Source organism: Anas acuta, chromosome 18 (genome assembly GCF_963932015.1).
Source record: "Anas acuta chromosome 18, bAnaAcu1.1, whole genome shotgun sequence".
NCBI classification, from domain to species: domain Eukaryota; kingdom Metazoa; phylum Chordata; class Aves; order Anseriformes; family Anatidae; genus Anas; species Anas acuta.
This window is the reverse complement of record NC_088996.1, coordinates 13,110,773-13,128,026: the sequence shown is the minus strand read 5'-3', so window position 1 is coordinate 13,128,026 and position 17,254 is coordinate 13,110,773. Positions and strand designations below refer to the sequence as shown.

Genomic DNA, 17,254 nt, shown 5'->3' with positions numbered 1-17,254 from the left:
CCAGGCAGCCAAGTGTGAATGCAGGATCTTTTTGGCAGCAGCTGATTCCCCACCCTGGCTGCCCGACGTGCCTGGGCCTGCAGCCCTGTGTGGCGTGCTCAAGGTGTTGGCTGCTGCTTCGCCCATGGCACCTTCGTCACCTGGAATTAACCTGGATTCCTTCTGGGCCACAGCAAGGCGCCCAGCTCTGTTCCCAGCCAGAGCTCTGAGAAAGGCACCTGCTCACAGCACCTGCAGAGAGACCGGGCAGTCAGGGAGCTGGGGAGCGCCGTGCTCCCAGCCCTGCTGGCCTTGGGCACTCGTGGCCCAGCCCTCGCAAGGGGAAGAACGGAGAGCAAAGAGCAGCTCCCGCTGCTCCTTGGACTCGCTGCTCCCCGCGGGTCCCTTCCAACTCAGCCGTTCTCTGACTCCCGGCAGGTGCCATGCTGGCAGCTGGGCAGGGCGCGGCCGGGCAGCGGGGCCGGCTCCTGCAGCGCCCTTATCAGCGGGCAGGGGGTGCTGGGCCGTGCCCTCGGCCACCCGCCCGCTGCCAACGCCGCAGCCAAAGGCCGGGCGCGCTCCCCGCGGGGGGGGCAGGGAGAGGCCCTCGCGCCCCGCTGGGGCCTGCGGCAGCCCGGAGCCCGCGGCGGCCCCGCACGAGGCGCGCAGGGCCCGGCACCCACCGGGCCCCGGGGCTCGAGGCCTCCGCTCCCCGCGCGGGGTCTCCCCGCCGCTGCCGCGGGCCCGAGCCGTGGGGAGGCCGCCGGGCGTCGGCGGCACCCGGGGGCCCCTCTGTGCCTCGGCTGCGGCCGGGAGGGGCCCCGCGGCCTCCAGGAGCCGGAGCCGGGACCGTCCCGCAGCGGGTCCGGGGGTCCCGGCCCGGCCCCGGCCCCGCCGCCCGCCCCGGGCCTGGCGCCACGTGCCCGCGGGCCCCGCGGTGGCGGCGAGGCGCGCGGCGGCGGCAGCGCTTCCGCTTCCGGCCGGGTCAGAGGGCGGCGGCCGCGGCCCAGTCAGATCGCACCACGCGCGTCTGGCCGCGCGCAGGCGCAGTGCCGCCCGCCGGGGCCGCCCCACTGCCACGTCCGAGGACGGGCGGCCGAGGACTGGGCGCGGGCGGCCGCGCGAGACGGCGGCGCCGGCCAATGGGAGCCGCCGCAGCGAGGACGGGGACCAATGGCGGCCCGGCGGCGGCGCGGCCGGCCCGGCGGCCAACCCGCGGCGGCGGGCGGGGGGCGCGCCCGGGGCGCCGGCCAATGGGAGCCGCGCGGCCGGCCCCGAGCCAATGGCGGGCGGCGGCGGCGCCAGCGCGGCGCGGCCAATGGGGCGCGGCGGCGGCGGGGGGAGGCGGGTTTATAAAGCGGAGGCGGCGCCGCGGCCGCCCCGTCCCGGCCCGTCCCGTCCCGCCATGGCCGCGCTGCCGCCCGCGATCGCGGCGCTGCTGCTGCTGCTCTGCCTCTGCCCCGCGCTGCCCCGCGCCGAGCCGGGCCCCGGCGGGCAGGAGGAGGCGGAGGAGGAGGACGGGGTCCTGGTGCTGCGCGCGGCCTCCTTCGAGCGGGCGCTGGCGGCGCACCGGTACCTGCTCGTCGAGTTCTGTGAGCGGGGGACGGGGCGGGGGGGGGCTGGGGGGGGGTGGTGGTGGTGGTGGGCCGGGGGTGGCGGTGTCGGGCCGGGGGCCGGGTCCGTTCCGGCCCGGTCCGTGACGGCCCCGCCCCGCCCGCAGACGCGCCGTGGTGCGGGCACTGCAAGGCGCTGGCCCCCGAGTACGCGAAGGCGGCGGCGAAGCTGCGCGAGGAGGGCTCGGAGATCCGCCTGGCCAAGGTGGACGCCACCGAGGAGTCGGAGCTGGCGCAGCAGTTCGGGGTGCGCGGGTACCCCACCATCAAGTTCTTCCGCAACGGCGACCGGGCGGCCCCCCGCGAGTACACAGGTGAGCGCCGGGGGCAGAGGGCAGCGACGTGGCACCGGGCCCCGCGCGGCGCCGCTCCGGGGCCGGACAAGGTCCACGCCGAGCTCCTGGGAGCGGAGCCTGCTGTGCCCCGCAGGGCACGTGAGCGGGGCCACGCGTGCTGCGCCTGGCAGGGGGCGGGGGGGGGCCTCTAACAGCACCCAGCCCGGGGAGCTCCCTGCAGTGGGTACAGGCAGAGCCGTCCTGCTGGAGGGAAGCAGAGCGCTGCCAGCCTGTGCTGTGCCTTGGCTTGACCCGGTTCAATCAGTGTGGCTCCAACAGCTGAAAAGTGCCCGGGTGGCTGGGTAAAGGGCCACACAGAAAGCTTGAGACAAGAGGGTAATCGAGGCTTAGCACAGCAGAGATGAGCCGAGTGAAGCCCCGTGGTTCAGGGCTCTGAGAATAACCTGCAGAGCGCTGAATCTTGAAAGGAAGCCACGGCATGTTTCCCTGAAACAGCAGCAGTATCTCGGCAGTTCTCTGTTGCTGATCAAAGTCTAAGAGCATGCTTGGGCTAGACCAGTTGTGAGGAGAGTGGATTCCTGAGAGCCCTCGCACAGTGACTTGACAATTATGGATGCACTTAATTATGCTAGGAGGGGAAAGACAGAGTTGCGTAAACGATATCTCAGCTTTTCCCCAAGCTATCAGCCAGCTGCTGAGCAGTCTCTCTGAAGACTTAGGATTTTTGTATTCTTAGTCGGGGGATAAAAAGTGCGTTGGTGTTCTCTACCTTTCTGGTGTAGCTGGCAGAGAAGCAGATGACATTGTCAGCTGGCTGAAGAAACGCACCGGCCCGGCTGCAACTACCCTGACAGATGTTGCTGCAGCAGAGACGTTGGTGGACTCCAATGAAGTGGCTGTCATTGGCTTCTTTAAGGTAGAGTTGGTGCTTCCCTCTGCGCGGCTCTTGTGTATGTTCAGCGCCTTTCCTGCTTCTGCCCCATGGGGATCCGACAGCTGGGGAAGGCTCCTCATAAGTTGTGAAACACTTGCTGTCCTGTCCTACTTGATCTTCAAGTTCTCTGGCTGGTAAGCCCTGGGATGTTTATGCTCTGGTTTGTGTCTCATGTGAAATGCTTTCCTTTATTCCCCAGGATTTGACATCAGAGGCTGCTAAGGAGTTTTTGTTGGCAGCAGAATCTGTGGATGACATTCCTTTTGGGATTTCCTCCAGTGACGATGTCTTTTCCAAGTACCAGCTTAGCAAGGACGGAGTGGTCCTCTTCAAGAAGGTACGGGGTGGTGCAAACGTTTCCACCACAACTTGAGTCTTTTTCCTTGTCTTACCTTTTCTGTAAGAACTAGATTTAAGAGGGTGCTCCTGGATGAAACTTCAGAAGATTCGGTGCTGTGTCTAATTTCCAAGCCTTTTCCAAGCCTCGGAGACTGGAGGAGGGGGGAAAAGCCGAGTACATGGTCCTGTTTGGGGGCAGTGGAGCCAAGTCCCTTGGCAGGGAGCAGGCTGGGGAGTGGCCTTTGGACAGCAGAGGGCGGCCTCGGCAGCTCCCTGGCTGTGTGTGGCCTCTGAGCTTTGTGTTCAGAACCTTTCTTCACTTTCACTTTCCTGTTTCTCGAGTTTCTGGCTGCAGTGCAGTGACGGTCAACACAATCTTTAAAATACTCTTACGGCTGTAACTAAGGTCTTCTGTGTCCCTTTTTGAGTTGTAAAGGCCTTTAACAGAACGATAGCAGAGTTCTTGATGACTTGCCATGATATTCTGTTAGATTGTGGCTTAACGAAGTTGCTTTAAATGCACCCATTACTGAGCTCTGCAGTCAGTTGATGGCTGCTTCCAGGAGTTCTGTCTCATTGCTGTGGGCTCTGCTGCACAGCGATTACAGCAAAGTTCCTAAGAGGATTTGCAGCTTCAGCTGACAAGGCTGGGGCTGTTGGATTATGTGTGAAGGGACATTGGTCATCTACAGAACTGGAAATAAACTTCCTGATGTCATCTTGTCTATTAAAAGCCAAGATGTGGGGATGAAATTTTAAGTTTGAGAAGACAAGTCGAAGTTCCTTAGGTTGGGTTGTACTGCACAGAGGGGTGCAGCAAGGTAGGATAGAGTGCAGCTTTGGGTTCCAACTGATACGTGTAATCTAATCACAGTTGTCAGTCTGGCCTAAGACAGGCTAAAGAACTTAATGAATTCCTACTTTATTTCTTCTTCCGGCTGAAATAGCCTGTCTCATTTCACTATACATCTGAAATTGTAGTTAACTTTGTGGTCTGAAGTCAGAGGGTTCCTCAGATTAAAATGGTCAAGGGTGCAAGTAGACTATCATAGGATCAGAGAATAGTTTGGGTTGGAAAGGACCTTAAAGATAATCTAGTTTGAACCTCCCTGTCATGGACAGGGATGTCTTCCCCTAGACCAGGTTGCTCAAAGCCTCATCCAGCTATTTTCTGGCTAACAAGTTTGAGATGCTAGGATCTCACAACTGGAGAAGCTGGGGCTGGGGTAGGACAGCAGTGTTTGGATTTGGCTGAATTACTGCCTGTACCTTGCTGTTCCTGCAGGTACAGCTTTTGGTATGTGACTCCTGTGTATACTCTATTCATGGGTAATACCCAGCTGAAATAGCTACTTGTCAAAGGACATGAAAAGTTGAGAAAAATCCTTGCAAACACAAGTCCAAATAGAAATTTTCTGTTAAAATCATCTCTTTGGTGGCTGTGGGGAGTAGTAGCATCTGGCTCTGAGTTCAGAGCAACTGAGGATGTTGCCTGAAGTGGCTAGGATGCAGCTAGGACTTCTAGCACTAACAGGTGGTCACGCTGGGTTTAATCTGGTACCTGTGCTACCCATTTTTACATGCTTAGTTCTGTGCAGTGCGTTCCACGGTCTTAGGTGGCCAAGCAACAAAATGGAATTGTGTGGATTTGGTCTGATGTACTATCTGCTGACACTGGTAGTCATTGTAATGTGCCATGAGAGTTCTAAAACGTCTCCAGTCTCCCCCAGACCAAGGTGAAAATGAGCACCATTGATAACCAAATACAGTGTAAGAACTGACCTGCCTTTTATTTTACCAGCAGTCCTGATTTTGGACTTTGGCTCAGAGTCCTGTGGTTAGCTGAGCTTAAATCAAGAGGGTTTGTTGGCCCTTGTGGCTCATCGTTCTTGCCTTATTCTTTGTGTGCCTTATCCATGCTTCCAAAGACCCTCAAACAACTGCTTTGAAGGCATTAAGGACATGAGCAATACTCTGGAAAGTAACTTCATTGCTATGTTAAAATGTTTAGTGTTTTGCTCAGCTTTTCAGCTGTGACTTTTGCTTCCTCTAGTAGAAGGTTATCTGAGTCCACTATCTTGCTTCTGCCAGTAACTTGAGGGTTGCTGTGCCGTGGGACTGCTGTGTTGTTCTGCACATCCTCTCTTTAACCTTGATGTTCCTTTAAAGCTATTTCGCTCTCCAGGCTGTTGGCTGGTTTCTGAGAATCCTGACCAGATGCAGGTGTTGGTCTGATATAAGAAGGGATTTGGCACCTACAGTGCAATGTGTTGAACATGTGCTGTCTGCTGTAATGATAGAGGCTGAACCAACCGTGTAGAGCTCAGTAAGCTGCTACTTCCACAGCACGGTGAGGCTTTGCTGTCAGACTGCTTTCATAGCGCTGGCCAGTTAATGTGTGTGTATCTACTCTGGTGCTGCAAACTCCTAAGCAGGAAGCTGTCTGTGCTGTGGAAGCTCCTCACTGGTCTACCTAATGCCTTTTACAGTGCCGTGAGGCTGCTACAAAAAGTCCTTGGTGACCTGTTTCACAAGTGTTTTCATGCTTCTGCAGAACATTAAGATGTAAGCTGGATGTCTGGTTGGCTGTTAAGGAGTGACTTAAAACTGCTTGCTGGGAGGAAGAGAACCTTGATTCACTCTCTATGTGAAAATGTGGTGACCATATTTCTCTTTGCAGTTTGATGAAGGCCGTAACAACTTTGAAGGAGATCTCACAAAAGATAACTTATTGAACTTCATCAAGTCTAATCAGTTGCCTCTGGTTATAGAGTTCACTGAACAGGTGGGTGCTCAGATATGAGGCCTTTCCATAGCTACTGTACGAATGCAACAAAGTTTAAAATGTAGATTCAGCTCTTAGCTCGGAGCTGGAACTAGTTTGATATTATGGAGTGGTCAAAAATTGCTTATGCTAGAGCTGAATCAAGTGAAGGAAGAACACAAGGGAAAGGAGGTATAAGCTTGCTGTTTAAAGCAGTCCTGCAGTATTCTGACTTCTGTGGACTAATGAGAATAGCAGAGCCAAGCTTTATTTTTGGTTTTATTTTCTACTCCTCAGACTGCTCCTAAAATCTTTGGAGGAGAGATCAAGACTCATATTCTGCTGTTCTTACCAAAAAGTGTGTCTGACTATCAAGGGAAACTGGATAATTTCAAGAGCGCAGCTGGAAGCTTCAAAGGGAAGGTAAGATGGATGGCTGAGACTGTGAATTATGTGACCACTTCCTACAGAGCTGTAACACTCTGCCTATACCCACTTAACAGCTGTGGAGGAAGACTTGAAGCTAGCACTTCCTCTGCCTCTCTCTTGGTAGTAGGTGTCTGAGTCACTGGCTTGTATAACTGATTAAGGAATAGTAGTTAACTTATGACTTCCCTTGTAGATTTGACTTAAACATTGATGCCAGGCTTGCACATGTGCTGCTTAAAGCACTGCAGCTTTAGCATGCGTGCTGTGACAGGGTGCCCTCCTAACAGGCTTGGCTGTTTAGCTCTTGTCTAGCTCTGAGTGTCTGTATGAAGTATCTTTAGCCAAGAGATACCTGTCCTCATCATGTTATCTCTTTCCTCCGAAGATCCTGTTCATCTTCATAGACAGTGACCACAGTGACAATCAAAGGATTTTGGAGTTCTTTGGCCTAAAGAAAGAAGAATGTCCAGCTGTACGTCTGATCACCCTGGAGGAAGAAATGACCAAATACAAACCCGAATCAGATGACCTCACAGCAGACAAGATCAGAGAGTTCTGTAATAAATTCCTGGAGGGCAAGATCAAGGTAACAATGCTGCTAATGCTAAACCTACTGGCTGAGCAAGTGCTAAAAATCTTCTCTGTGAAGAGCTGGATGAAATGTGCAAATCACCCAACTGACGTACAGGATATCTAGCAGCCTTTGTGCTGAAAATAGTGTAAAACCATTGGGGCATGAAGACTGTAGGAAAGCAAGTTACATGCTGGTACCTGAGTACAATTGAGGTCTGCTCTTCCTGCTTCTTGGAGCTGTGCTGTTCTTTCTGCTAATGAGCCATGGAAGGTACTAACTTGCACGGCACAGTTAAAAGAGCTCTTGGCTCTAATTCGGTGGAGGTGGCTACATGCGACTGACTCCAGCAGTGACTGTGTAGCTAAGCTCTGTCCTTAGAGAATAACATTGTGGGAAGGAAACAGTATTGCTGCCAGAGCTGAAACTGCATTTCTTCCCACACAACAGCACCCATTTTCACACTTTGGGGTGGGGAGTAGACTTTATATTAGCAGAAGAGGAAGTGACTGATGTATCCGATTTGCTTATAGTCTATGACTGGGGCACTTGGGTATGGTTAACTCAGGCTTTCCAGCCTATGTCATTGATGGACGTTCCAAGTAGCTGTACAGCAGATTGCATGTGTCTGAATTTCACTTTCTATTCCAGCCCCATCTGATGAGCCAAGATCTTCCTGAAGACTGGGACAAACAGCCTGTCAAAGTTCTAGTTGGGAAGAATTTTGAAGAAGTTGCTTTTGATGAGAATAAGAACGTTTTTGTGGAGTTCTGTACGTATTTTTCAACAACAAATTCCAAGTAACGGGTATAAAAGGAATGCCAAAATACTTCATGACCAGGACTGGGGAGAAAGCATCTTACAGAGTCTAAGCCACAAAGGGAGCGCATCAGTTGGAAACAAATGTGAACTCTTGTCTGGCGTGGGGTCTAGGTGGTGTGTGGTGTTAAATTGTTGGGCTGATGGTGCTAAATATGTTTGTTAATTAACAGATGCCCCCTGGTGTGGTCACTGTAAGCAGCTGGCTCCTATCTGGGACAAGCTGGGAGAGACCTACAGGGACCATGAGAACATTGTCATTGCCAAGATGGATTCAACAGCCAATGAAGTAGAAGCAGTGAAAATCCACAGCTTTCCCACACTCAAGTTCTTCCCTGCAGGCTCTGGCAGAAATGTAAGAAGGCAGCTGACACTCTTACAGATCAAATAATGAGGGAGCACTAGATATGCTGAAGTTGCCTATTTGAGTTCCTTTTTGGACAGGCTTGTGGGAGGGCTTTCCCTTCTGTAGGGATAGAACACATCAGGTCTACAGGACATCTGAGACCCTTTTGGGAGGGGGGCTGGGTTCTAGGAAACAGTTTGGGGATGGGAAGTGGGAGTGGGGAAAAGAAGTATAGCAGAAGACAGTGTGCTCATCTGCAGGCTATTCTCTCCTCGCAGTGATCTCTGAAGTCTAGTGGCTGAGCTGTTTTCCTTCGTCTCATATGGGTGAAGGTGAATTTTTAAATTCCCTTTTGCTTGGCATGTTAACTGTTGCTCAGAAAGATAATTTTCCTTTCCAGGTGTGTGGTTCTGTAGGTGCATGTAACAGTTATCTTGATGTGTTTTCCTGTGTAGGTAATTGACTATAATGGGGAGAGGACGCTAGAAGGATTCAAAAAATTCTTGGAGAGCGGAGGACAGGATGGGGCAGCAGCTGATGATGTGAGTAATATAAATTAATACAGTACTCTAGCTCTGCAGAATGCAGGGTATGGGTTGCTTTGGGTGGAGTGATCAAATCCTAAGCCCTGAAGATCCTGGGTTATGTGGCAGGAAAAGAGTATTGGTGAGCAAAAGTGTCCACATCATAAAATGTGACCCGTCAATTCACTTGTAGCCTGGCTAGCCTCTGGCCTGTTGTAGTGGACTCCTTTTATTAAGAATACTTGAGGTGGGTGTGAAATAAATGCCTCTTGAGAGGCTAAAATACCAAGAGCATGGAAACTATTGGTACAATAACCTCTAAACTTAAACAGGCTGCCTCTGGTCATTGTGAAAACTGCTGGTGTATGTAGGGCTTGTTCTTTAAGAGCTCTTGCTTGTTGCCTTGAACTTAAGTGCTATGATGAACATCACTTATGCTGTATATTTAGTCAGAAGCTCCTCACCTGCCTGGGTGGGAGGGTGTTACAGATTATGGTACTGCTTTTCAGAGGGTTCTAACATGTAACTTCCCAAACGGACTACTCCTGGTAGTCTCTGGATGTCTTGTTGACACAGCAGCAGCAAATATGTTAGAGAAACTGTTATTTGGTTTTGGATCTGACTAATATGCCAGAAACAAGTAGTTATCTTTGTCTACGACACAGGATCTGGAGGATCTGGAGACAGATGAAGAAACAGACCTTGAGGAAGGTGATGATGAGCAGAAAATGCAAAAGGATGAGTTGTAAAGAAGACTGATCTGCATCACCCAAAAATCAGACACTAAATTGGCTGCTGTTACGCAGCCCAGTGAGTCAGAAACCCATAAAGATTTAAAACAGAAGGTGAATGACTGGAAATCCAGGGATTGGCTTTTAAAGTAACACTTCACCCTCACTTCTCTTTACACTTGACTATCTTTTTCTTTCACTTTCGAAAAGGGATCTGTCACTAGGTAGCCAGCCCTGCCAGCTGGGTTCATTCTTTTTTTATTGTGATGTACTTTTTTTGTACACAGCTTTTTGTTTCAAGTATTCTGTTCTTCTGGATAGAAGCAGGTTGTGAAGTGGTAGCATGAGTTTAATAGCCCAACATTTTGGAGCCTTGCCACTAATACCTTCCAAGAAAGCTTTTTCCTTTTATCTTTGAAAACTAAAGCCTGTAGCTGATTTTTACCACCTGGCAGGTTCCTTATTGGTCTCAGCTGTTCTTCCCTGGAGCCTTCATCTGTAAGGGAAGAAGGATTAGGCTGACTGCATCAGTCCTGGTGGAAGGTGGTTATGAAGGTGCTTCTCTTCATGTAGGCCAGCTTTTCCCTGTACTTTAAGACATTTAGAGATGACTGTTTGAAACACCTGGAAGGGTGGAATACTATGTGCACTGGCTGTGGCAGGCTCTGAGGGTGGAGGTGATTGCTGGCTTACCAGCTTAGATGAGACCTTGCTGTGTTGCCATCCTTTTGATCAAATGCGAGACTATTTTGCAGTCACTTTACATGCATTATTTTGAATGGGTTGACCAGGCAGGTGGGGGGTGGGAGGGCCTGATTAAAAACACATCAAATGCAAAACAAACATGGGACTTAAAATTACTGGGTTTGGGGGAGGAACTTGAACAAGGGAGTGCCTCAAAGGCCTGATCAGTGTCAGGCTTGCTCTTAGCATTCCGCTATAATAACATTGGAACTGCATTTGTCGGCCAAATAAAGTTGAGATTTTAATACTACTCTGTCTCTGTCTATTGGGACCCGGAATAAATATTTGGACCTGAGCTGGAAGATCAGAGTTCCAGGATCGTTCTCAACTGGTTCTGCCAAAGTGGTGTTAGAAAAGACCATCACCTTTTCAAGCTCTTACTAGATACTATATTTTTGGGAGAAACTATTTTCTGAGCACATCCAATTCTGCAGGTGGCTGTTGATGCCTTACGCAGCATGAAGCAACTTCCATTAACTAATCTATACATGGGAAATTTAAGATGACCACATCAGGCTCAGATTAAATGAGCTGTTGGAGGTACACAACTACCAGCTCTGTGAGCAGTAAGCATGCATTGGCGGGGCTGCTGAGTGTAAGCTGCTCTGCCTGCCAGCTGGCTTGGGGTGGTGGGACCTCACTGCTCCTGAGCAGTTAACCAAGGAATTTGCCTACAGGGGAACCTGGGACTGCCCCTAGTGCTGCTAGTCAGGCTCACATGATCCAGTGAGCTACACTGCTATTTCCACACCAGTCACTTACTGCTGAAAATATTTTTGTAAGGAAATATGTTATAAATGTCACATGGGGAGGCCTAGTGAATCTGGAGGGCACCTCAGGAGGCTACCGGTGCCAGTCACCTAATGTGGGCACACTGGAATGGTAGAACACAAGTGTGGCACAACACTGGGCTCTGACCTGCTGCAGTTACCTGGGAGCAAGGACCCTTCTTGGTCCTGTTCTGGTGTGCAGCAGTGCTGGGGCTGCTGATAAACGCTGTGACACCTGAAGAGGGCAGGGGCTCTCTGGCCTCCAAGGGCTGGCTGTTAGCAGCAGCTTTGAATAAGAAAACTGCTTTGCATTTTGAGGGAGGAGAGAAAGAGAAGTGAGTAAGAATTTCCATGGGAGTGCTCCTGCCTAGAAATCAGCTCAAAAAAGTCCATTTTGTGGAGTGACTAAAAGTGTAAACAAGACTGCCGCTCTGTGGCGGTTCTCTTTTGTTTATAGTCTGAGACCTGCTCAGAGGAGGGGAGCTTCTCTCATGCACCACGGCTGCTCTTGGAGCAGGGCTCCATGGGAGGCATCTTGTGTACACAACTCATCGCTGCTGCGAGACAGCAGGGCTGCAAGTGGTCTGACTCGGCAGCAGCCAGGTCAGCTTCCTGTCGTGTGGTGCCTGAAGCAGGGCTGAGCAGACACAGCGAGAAGATCGCTGTATTTGCCAGAAGACGGAGAGCTGCAGCAGGCAGTTCCCAGGTGTGAGAGGGGCCGACCTGGTGGGGGCTTGGCACGGGGTGAAGCTGCAGCAGCGCAGCTGAATGCTCTGACAGCGTGGGACAGGGATTGCTCCTGACGTGCTGCTGGGCAGGCCCCGTCAGTGAGAAACAAGGCACCGTGCTCGTGTGTCTGAAATGCCAGTGCGAAGTCTGAAGCAGGACTGCGGTGCTGGGCACTGCGGACAGGCACCGTACTCTGGTTCTGTGTCTGCATCAGGAGCAGCAGCCCCGGCCTCACGAGGTCACCGGCGGTACCGCGGTGCTGCAGCGTGCTCCGTGCCTCGCTGCACTCGTCCTGCGGTCGTGTGGGGAAGCACAGCTCATGCTGCTCCCTTCCAGTCAGCTGGCGCACCGACAGGAAAGTGACGTGGCTCTGAATGCATTCGGCACCGCGGCGATGACATGTCTGTTAGGCTCGCTACTCAGTACGTGTGCGGCCAGCTCCCCTCGCCTGCTGAGCGGATTTTTGTCTTCTCCCTGGCGTGCTCGTGGTGCTGTGAGGACATACTGTGGGGCAGTTCTGTTTTCAGGGCCCTGGGCTGCTCTGAAGGCTAGCCATGCAATGGATTTGACCCCTTGGATGGGCACATCAACAGGTGGGCAGTAAGATGAGCCGTCATCCTCTGCCCAAAAGTGGGAGGCTACGGGCCTGGGCGGCTCGATTACAAAGTATCACGGCAAATAGCATGAGCTGCACCAACCCAAAATAGCCCACGGGAGCCTATATAATGCCATGCGCCCGGGGAGCCCTCAGTCCTGGGCCCAGAGCCTGAGGGAGCTGCACGAGGCCAGCACCACCCCTGCACGCTGCGAGGGGCCCTGCGGCGAGGGACAAGCACCTGTGACAGGCCCCAGGAGGGGACAGGCTCCAGCAGGGACAGGCTCCAGGAGGGCCGGCGGCAGCGCCCGGCTCAGCGCCCACCACCCAAGTGGTGAAACGGGACCACGAGGCAGAAGAGGAGAGCAGTGCTTCGAGGCCAGCGAGTGCTGAGCACTGACCCACCGGGCTGTCCTACAGCCCCCCACATGCCTCTGCCCCCTTCTTCCTCGGCAGCGGCCTAAGGCTGCGCTCAGCATGAAGGACTATTTCCCCGTCTCGATGCCCCGGTACAGTCGGTATAGACAGAGACTGAGAGCATCGCGCACCGTGCGCTTCCCCAACGACGTCGTCTTTCAGGACCACATCAGGCAGGGGGACCTGGAGCAGGTGGGCAGGTTCATCCGTGCCAGGAAGGTCGCTCTGGACACCATCTACCCTTCTGGTGAGTGCTGCTGGGGCTGGCAGTGGCACGGCTCAGTGGACTGCAAGGGAGAGGAGAGAGCAGCGTGGCCAAAGCTCAGACGTGGGCCGCCCTGGGCAGGGCAGCAGGTTGAAATCAAGTTGTTTTCCCTCCCCAGTGAGGAGCACTACCCCCTACCATTGCCAGCAGGGCCCAAGTCCTGCTTCACTGCCCCAACGCCCCCCTTAACAGCACTGCAGGAAAGGGGGAGATTTGCTGTCAGGGTCCCTTCAAGGCACGACAGTGCACCTACACCTACCCGCTGTGGTGTGGCGTAGGAAAGGAGCAGGCAAAAAGAGAACACGGGAGAGAACGCAGAGCTCTGGACCGGGCAGCAGGACTCGTGTCTCCTGTCCTGACTTGGCGAAAGGAGCGCGGAGAAGCAAGGTTCTGCTTCTTGCTCCTGGCTCTGTCCATTGCTCACAAACATCGTTCTGTCTCACGTGTGGGTCTGTGGACTGGAAGAATTAATTGTTTAGGAAGGCGGCATTGTGTTATGTTTGTACCCAGCCTCACTAAAAATTGTTTACGGAATGCCTTGAACCACACAGGCTGGTTCAGAGCCCAGATTTGTCTCTTTCTCGTACTTGGCTTCAGCGTCTGCCGTCACATGGCCATGGGGGCACGGTCTCAGATGACCCCCGGGCTTCCTCCCATGCACGCTGATTGCTTCATCGCTTGCGCTGCAAGGGACTGCTGAAAGGCAAGCAGAGCAGGACCCTCGAGACACCCTCCTGCTGTGCCCATGGGGGTCCTGGAAGGGCCTCAGGTCGGGCTGTTGGTGGGGGCTCTTCAGGAGCCTCGGGCACCGCGCTGCAGTCCCTCAGCCTGTGCTGCCTGACCCGGCAGGGGAGCCAGGCGCTGCACCTTGAACACGGCTTTTGGGCTGTGAAAGGGCAACAGGGACCTGCAACGGCTCCTCTCGCTTCCTCAGTGTTTGTTTCTTTCCCAACTCCCCTCCCCGCTAACGCCGCTTCCCCGGCACCCCCCTCCCCGGGCCGCCGCCAACCGCGGTGCTGAGCGTCCCCCCCTCGCAGGCATGGCAGCGCTCCACGAGGCCGTGCTCACCGGGAACCTGGACTGCGTCAAGCTGCTGGTCAAGTACGGCGCCGACATCCACCAGCGGGACGAGAACGGCTGGACGCCCCTGCACATGGCCTGCAGCGACGGCTACGCCGACATCGCCCGGTGAGAGCCGGGGGCAGCCCCGGGCCCTGCCCGCAGAGCCCCGCGGGGGGCGGGCGGCGGGGGGGGGGGGGGGGCACGGCCCTTGTCTGACGCTGTCCCCGCAGGTACCTCATGGCCCTGGGGGCCAGCCCCGAGGCCACCACGGACGCCGGGGAGAAGCCGTCGGACCTCATCGACCCCGAGTACCGCGAGCTGCTGCAGCTCTTCCAGGCCGCCACCGTGGGCTGAGGCGGCTCGCGGCCGGGCAGCGGGGCCGGGGCGGGGCGGGGCGGGGCGGGGCCCGGGCTGGGACCGGGCCGGGGCTGGGGGCCGGGGGCCGGGGGCCGCTCGGTGCCGCCGCCCGGCCCCCCCCTTCCAATAAAGCGCTCTGCAAACAACGCCTCGCGCCACGGCTGGGGCGGGGCCGGGGGGCGGGGCCAGGGGGGAGGAGGGGCGGGGCTAAGGGCAGGGAGGGGGCGGGGCTAAGGCCAAGGGCGGGGCCGGTGCAGGGGCGGGGCCGGGCCGAGCGCGCGCCGTGCCGGGGGCGGGGCCGTGTGACGCGCTGTTGTGGGCGGGGCCGGGCCGGCGGCGGGGCGGGGCCGCGCCTGCGCGCTGCGGCGCTTCCGTGGCGGCCCGAGGGCGAGCGGAGGCGGGAGCCGGGCCCAGGTGAGGGGCGCGCGTTGCCATGGCGACGGGCGGCGGGCGGCCCGCGGCCTAGCCCCGGCCTGGCCTGGCCGCCCTCTCCTTTCTCCCCGCAGCCGCGCCGAGCCGAGCCGCGCCGCCGCACGGACGACGCCATGGCCAGGTGAGCTCCGCCCCGGGCCGGCCCCGGGCCCCACGGGCCCCGCCGCGGCCCGGCCCGGCCCGGCTGAGCCCCGCGCTTGGCTTGCAGCTCCCCCGTGTCCCGCGTGGTGTACAACGGCAAGCGGAGCGGCGGGCCGCGCTCCCCCGGCGCCGGCGGCGAGCTCTTCACGCCGGCCCACGAGGAGAACGTGCGCTTCATCTACGAGGGTGAGCGGCGGGGCGGCGGCGCGGGGCCCTCCCGGCGGCCGGTGCCCCCGGCGAGCCGCCCCTCTCGTGTCCCCGCAGCCTGGCAGTGCGTGGAGCGCGACCTGCGCAGCCAGATGGGCGCCGAGCGCGGCCTGGTCGAGGAGTACGTGGAGAAGATGCCGAACCCCAGCCTGAAAGGTGAGCGCCGCGGCGCCCCCCGCTGGCTGCGGCCGGAGGCGGCGGCGGGGCCCGGCCGGGCCGGGGCGGGGGGGGGCGGTGGCGGCGCGGCCTGTGCCGCCCGAGTGTCTCCCTCCCCTCTCTCCCCGGCAGCGTTCAAGCCCGTGGACCTGAGCGATCTGAAGCGGAGGAACGCACAGGACGCGAAGAAGTCCTAAGGCGGGCCCTCGGCGCGGATTGGCTGTCTCCCAAGGTCCTCAAGCAGATTTAATTTGAGATTTTTGTGTTGATTTCCTCCTCTGGTTACTGTACTCTGCCTGTGGAGAGCCGGCCGGCTTCGGGGCTGGCTTCGATGCTACCTGAATTCCAAGATGCTTAGGGGCTTGCCGAAGGCATCCGGAGCCCCTTGTAAAAGATACCAGCCCCTAACCTGCAGCTTTCTCTGGCCTCCAGCTGTCCTCCTCCACCTCACGCTGGGCTCACAGGTCACTTATTCTCCTTCCATCTCTGTCCCTGGCGCGCTGCGTACTCAGGCTCGCTGGGGTCTGGCGTACGGCAGGGCAGAGCCGAGTAGCTGTGTTGTCAGTAGCGGCAGCGCCAGTTCTCTGCTCCCTTCTGCGTACCAAAGGCTCACAGCTGCTGGAGCAGGCCAAGGGGAGAATGAAGGAGACTTGGTGCTGACCTTGTGCCTCGAGACAGGTGGCCCCAGTTCAACACCAGGTAGTTCAGCACCTTCTGGCAGCTGGCTGCTGCTGCTTTGGCACACTTTGCCTGTTCCTGGCTCCCTGGTGGGAGGGCTTAATTTGTACCCGGGCTGCTAATGCCTGGGACTCATCAGTGCTGCCAAAGCTCTTGGGTCCATATCCGATGCCGGATTTTCCTTGTGCTTAGATTGGGCCAGGTCCCTGCGGTGCTGACGATGAAGCTGCTCCTCTCTCCCTGCAGGTGGAGGGAGAGGAGGGCACCAGCACTGGCCCCAGCCCCAAGCATCCTGGAGGTGCTTGGAGGGGGAGCGCTGGGCTGCTCTCAGCTCCCCCCAGCCTCAGTGCGCTGGCAGCAACGCAGAAGGTGGCGGGAGGGGGCTGGGGGGGCTGGCGCTGACTTTGCGGAAAGAAGCTTATTTCCATCCTTGCCTGAGCGATGCCTCACTGTTCTAGCACTAACACAGCTTTCCAGACATGCACCCTTTGAAGAGACCTGGCCTCCACAGCTGGCAGAAGCGCTGCCGTGTGGCAGCTGTGGCGAGCAGGTCTGACTCGCTGCGGGCATTGGCTTCCCTGGCAAGGCTCAGGTTCCTTCTGCCTAACCACCTCTGCGCAAGGGAGAGTGACTGCACCCTCAGCCGTGCGGGCAGAGAGCTGCGTGGCCGCGGGGCTGCTCGCTGTCCCTGGGACACGCGGGGAGCTGTGGGAGCCGCCTGCTGCCTGCCTGAGCTCAGAGAGCTGGTGGGGAGGGGGCTGCTGGGGCTCTGCCCAGCACGAGTGGGCTTCGTGGCGGATGCAGGGTGCAGGGGAGTTGTGGTTGCTGTTAACTTTCCTTTGTTGTCATTGAGCTATACTGTTCCCTTTTTTTTTCTTTTTTTTTTCTTTTTTTTTTTTTTTCTGTTGTCTGTCACTTGAGGAGTGTTGTAAATAAAAGCTTGTGTCCTTTTGAGTCTGCCTCTGCGTGGCTCTGCCTGCTCCTCTCATTGCACACCGCAGCATCCGTCAGCTCGGGGGCCGTGGCTGCCAGACACGCTGCTGCCTGCTGCCCTCCGGGGGCTTCTGTCGGGGCGGTGGCACCCGGCACGGCCCCTGCGTGCCCCTGGCAGTGCCGGTGCCTGGTGCTGGGGAGAGGCCTCGGCCACGTCGCTGCCGTGGGCGCTGGACCTGGTGCACGGGGCCGTGCCCTGCTGAGCCCTCGCTGCTCTGCCCGCCTGTGCCTGCAGCCTGTCTGGTGTAGCGCCCTTGTTCTTCCCTTTTTTAGAGTTCAGAACTTTTCCTGTTTTGTCGCTCAAACCCTGCGCTTCCCATTTTAGACTTGAGTGCTGACAATAAGCGTCAGGGTTTTCCATGC

General features: G+C 56.5%; 3 protein-coding genes and 1 long non-coding RNA gene across 4 annotated transcripts; 3 read left to right on the top strand and 1 right to left on the bottom strand.

Annotated features, from left to right (window-relative positions):
* The first annotated feature begins 1,246 nt into the window (after positions 1 to 1,246).
* Positions 1,247 to 10,339, top strand: P4HB (prolyl 4-hydroxylase subunit beta). The gene is made up of 11 exons (XM_068654566.1): positions 1,247 to 1,571; positions 1,700 to 1,906; positions 2,671 to 2,804; positions 3,022 to 3,159; positions 5,842 to 5,946; positions 6,223 to 6,348; positions 6,740 to 6,940; positions 7,577 to 7,697; positions 7,918 to 8,099; positions 8,546 to 8,632; positions 9,280 to 10,339. The coding sequence occupies exons 1-11, from the start codon at positions 1,262 to 1,264 to the stop codon at positions 9,361 to 9,363; spliced, it is 1,695 nt and encodes a 564-aa protein (XP_068510667.1). The 5' UTR covers positions 1,247 to 1,261; the 3' UTR covers positions 9,364 to 10,339.
* Positions 9,578 to 13,905, bottom strand: LOC137841581 (uncharacterized). The gene is made up of 2 exons (XR_011088666.1): positions 13,125 to 13,905; positions 9,578 to 12,887 (listed from the first exon to the last, which is right to left on the bottom strand). It is a non-coding gene; the product is annotated as an uncharacterized lncRNA (long non-coding RNA).
* PPP1R27 (protein phosphatase 1 regulatory subunit 27) lies at positions 12,218 to 14,430 on the top strand. The gene is made up of 3 exons (XM_068654597.1): positions 12,218 to 12,847; positions 13,903 to 14,053; positions 14,158 to 14,430. The coding sequence occupies exons 1-3, from the start codon at positions 12,661 to 12,663 to the stop codon at positions 14,279 to 14,281; spliced, it is 462 nt and encodes a 153-aa protein (XP_068510698.1). The 5' UTR covers positions 12,218 to 12,660; the 3' UTR covers positions 14,282 to 14,430.
* Positions 14,431 to 14,560: 130 nt separating this feature from the next.
* MCRIP1 (MAPK regulated corepressor interacting protein 1) lies at positions 14,561 to 16,852 on the top strand. The gene is made up of 5 exons (XM_068654553.1): positions 14,561 to 14,698; positions 14,791 to 14,837; positions 14,925 to 15,043; positions 15,122 to 15,220; positions 15,353 to 16,852. Exons 2-5 carry the CDS (start codon positions 14,830 to 14,832, stop codon positions 15,415 to 15,417), a joined length of 291 nt encoding a protein of 96 aa, XP_068510654.1. The 5' UTR covers positions 14,561 to 14,698; positions 14,791 to 14,829; the 3' UTR covers positions 15,418 to 16,852.
* The last annotated feature ends 402 nt before the right edge of the window (positions 16,853 to 17,254 follow it).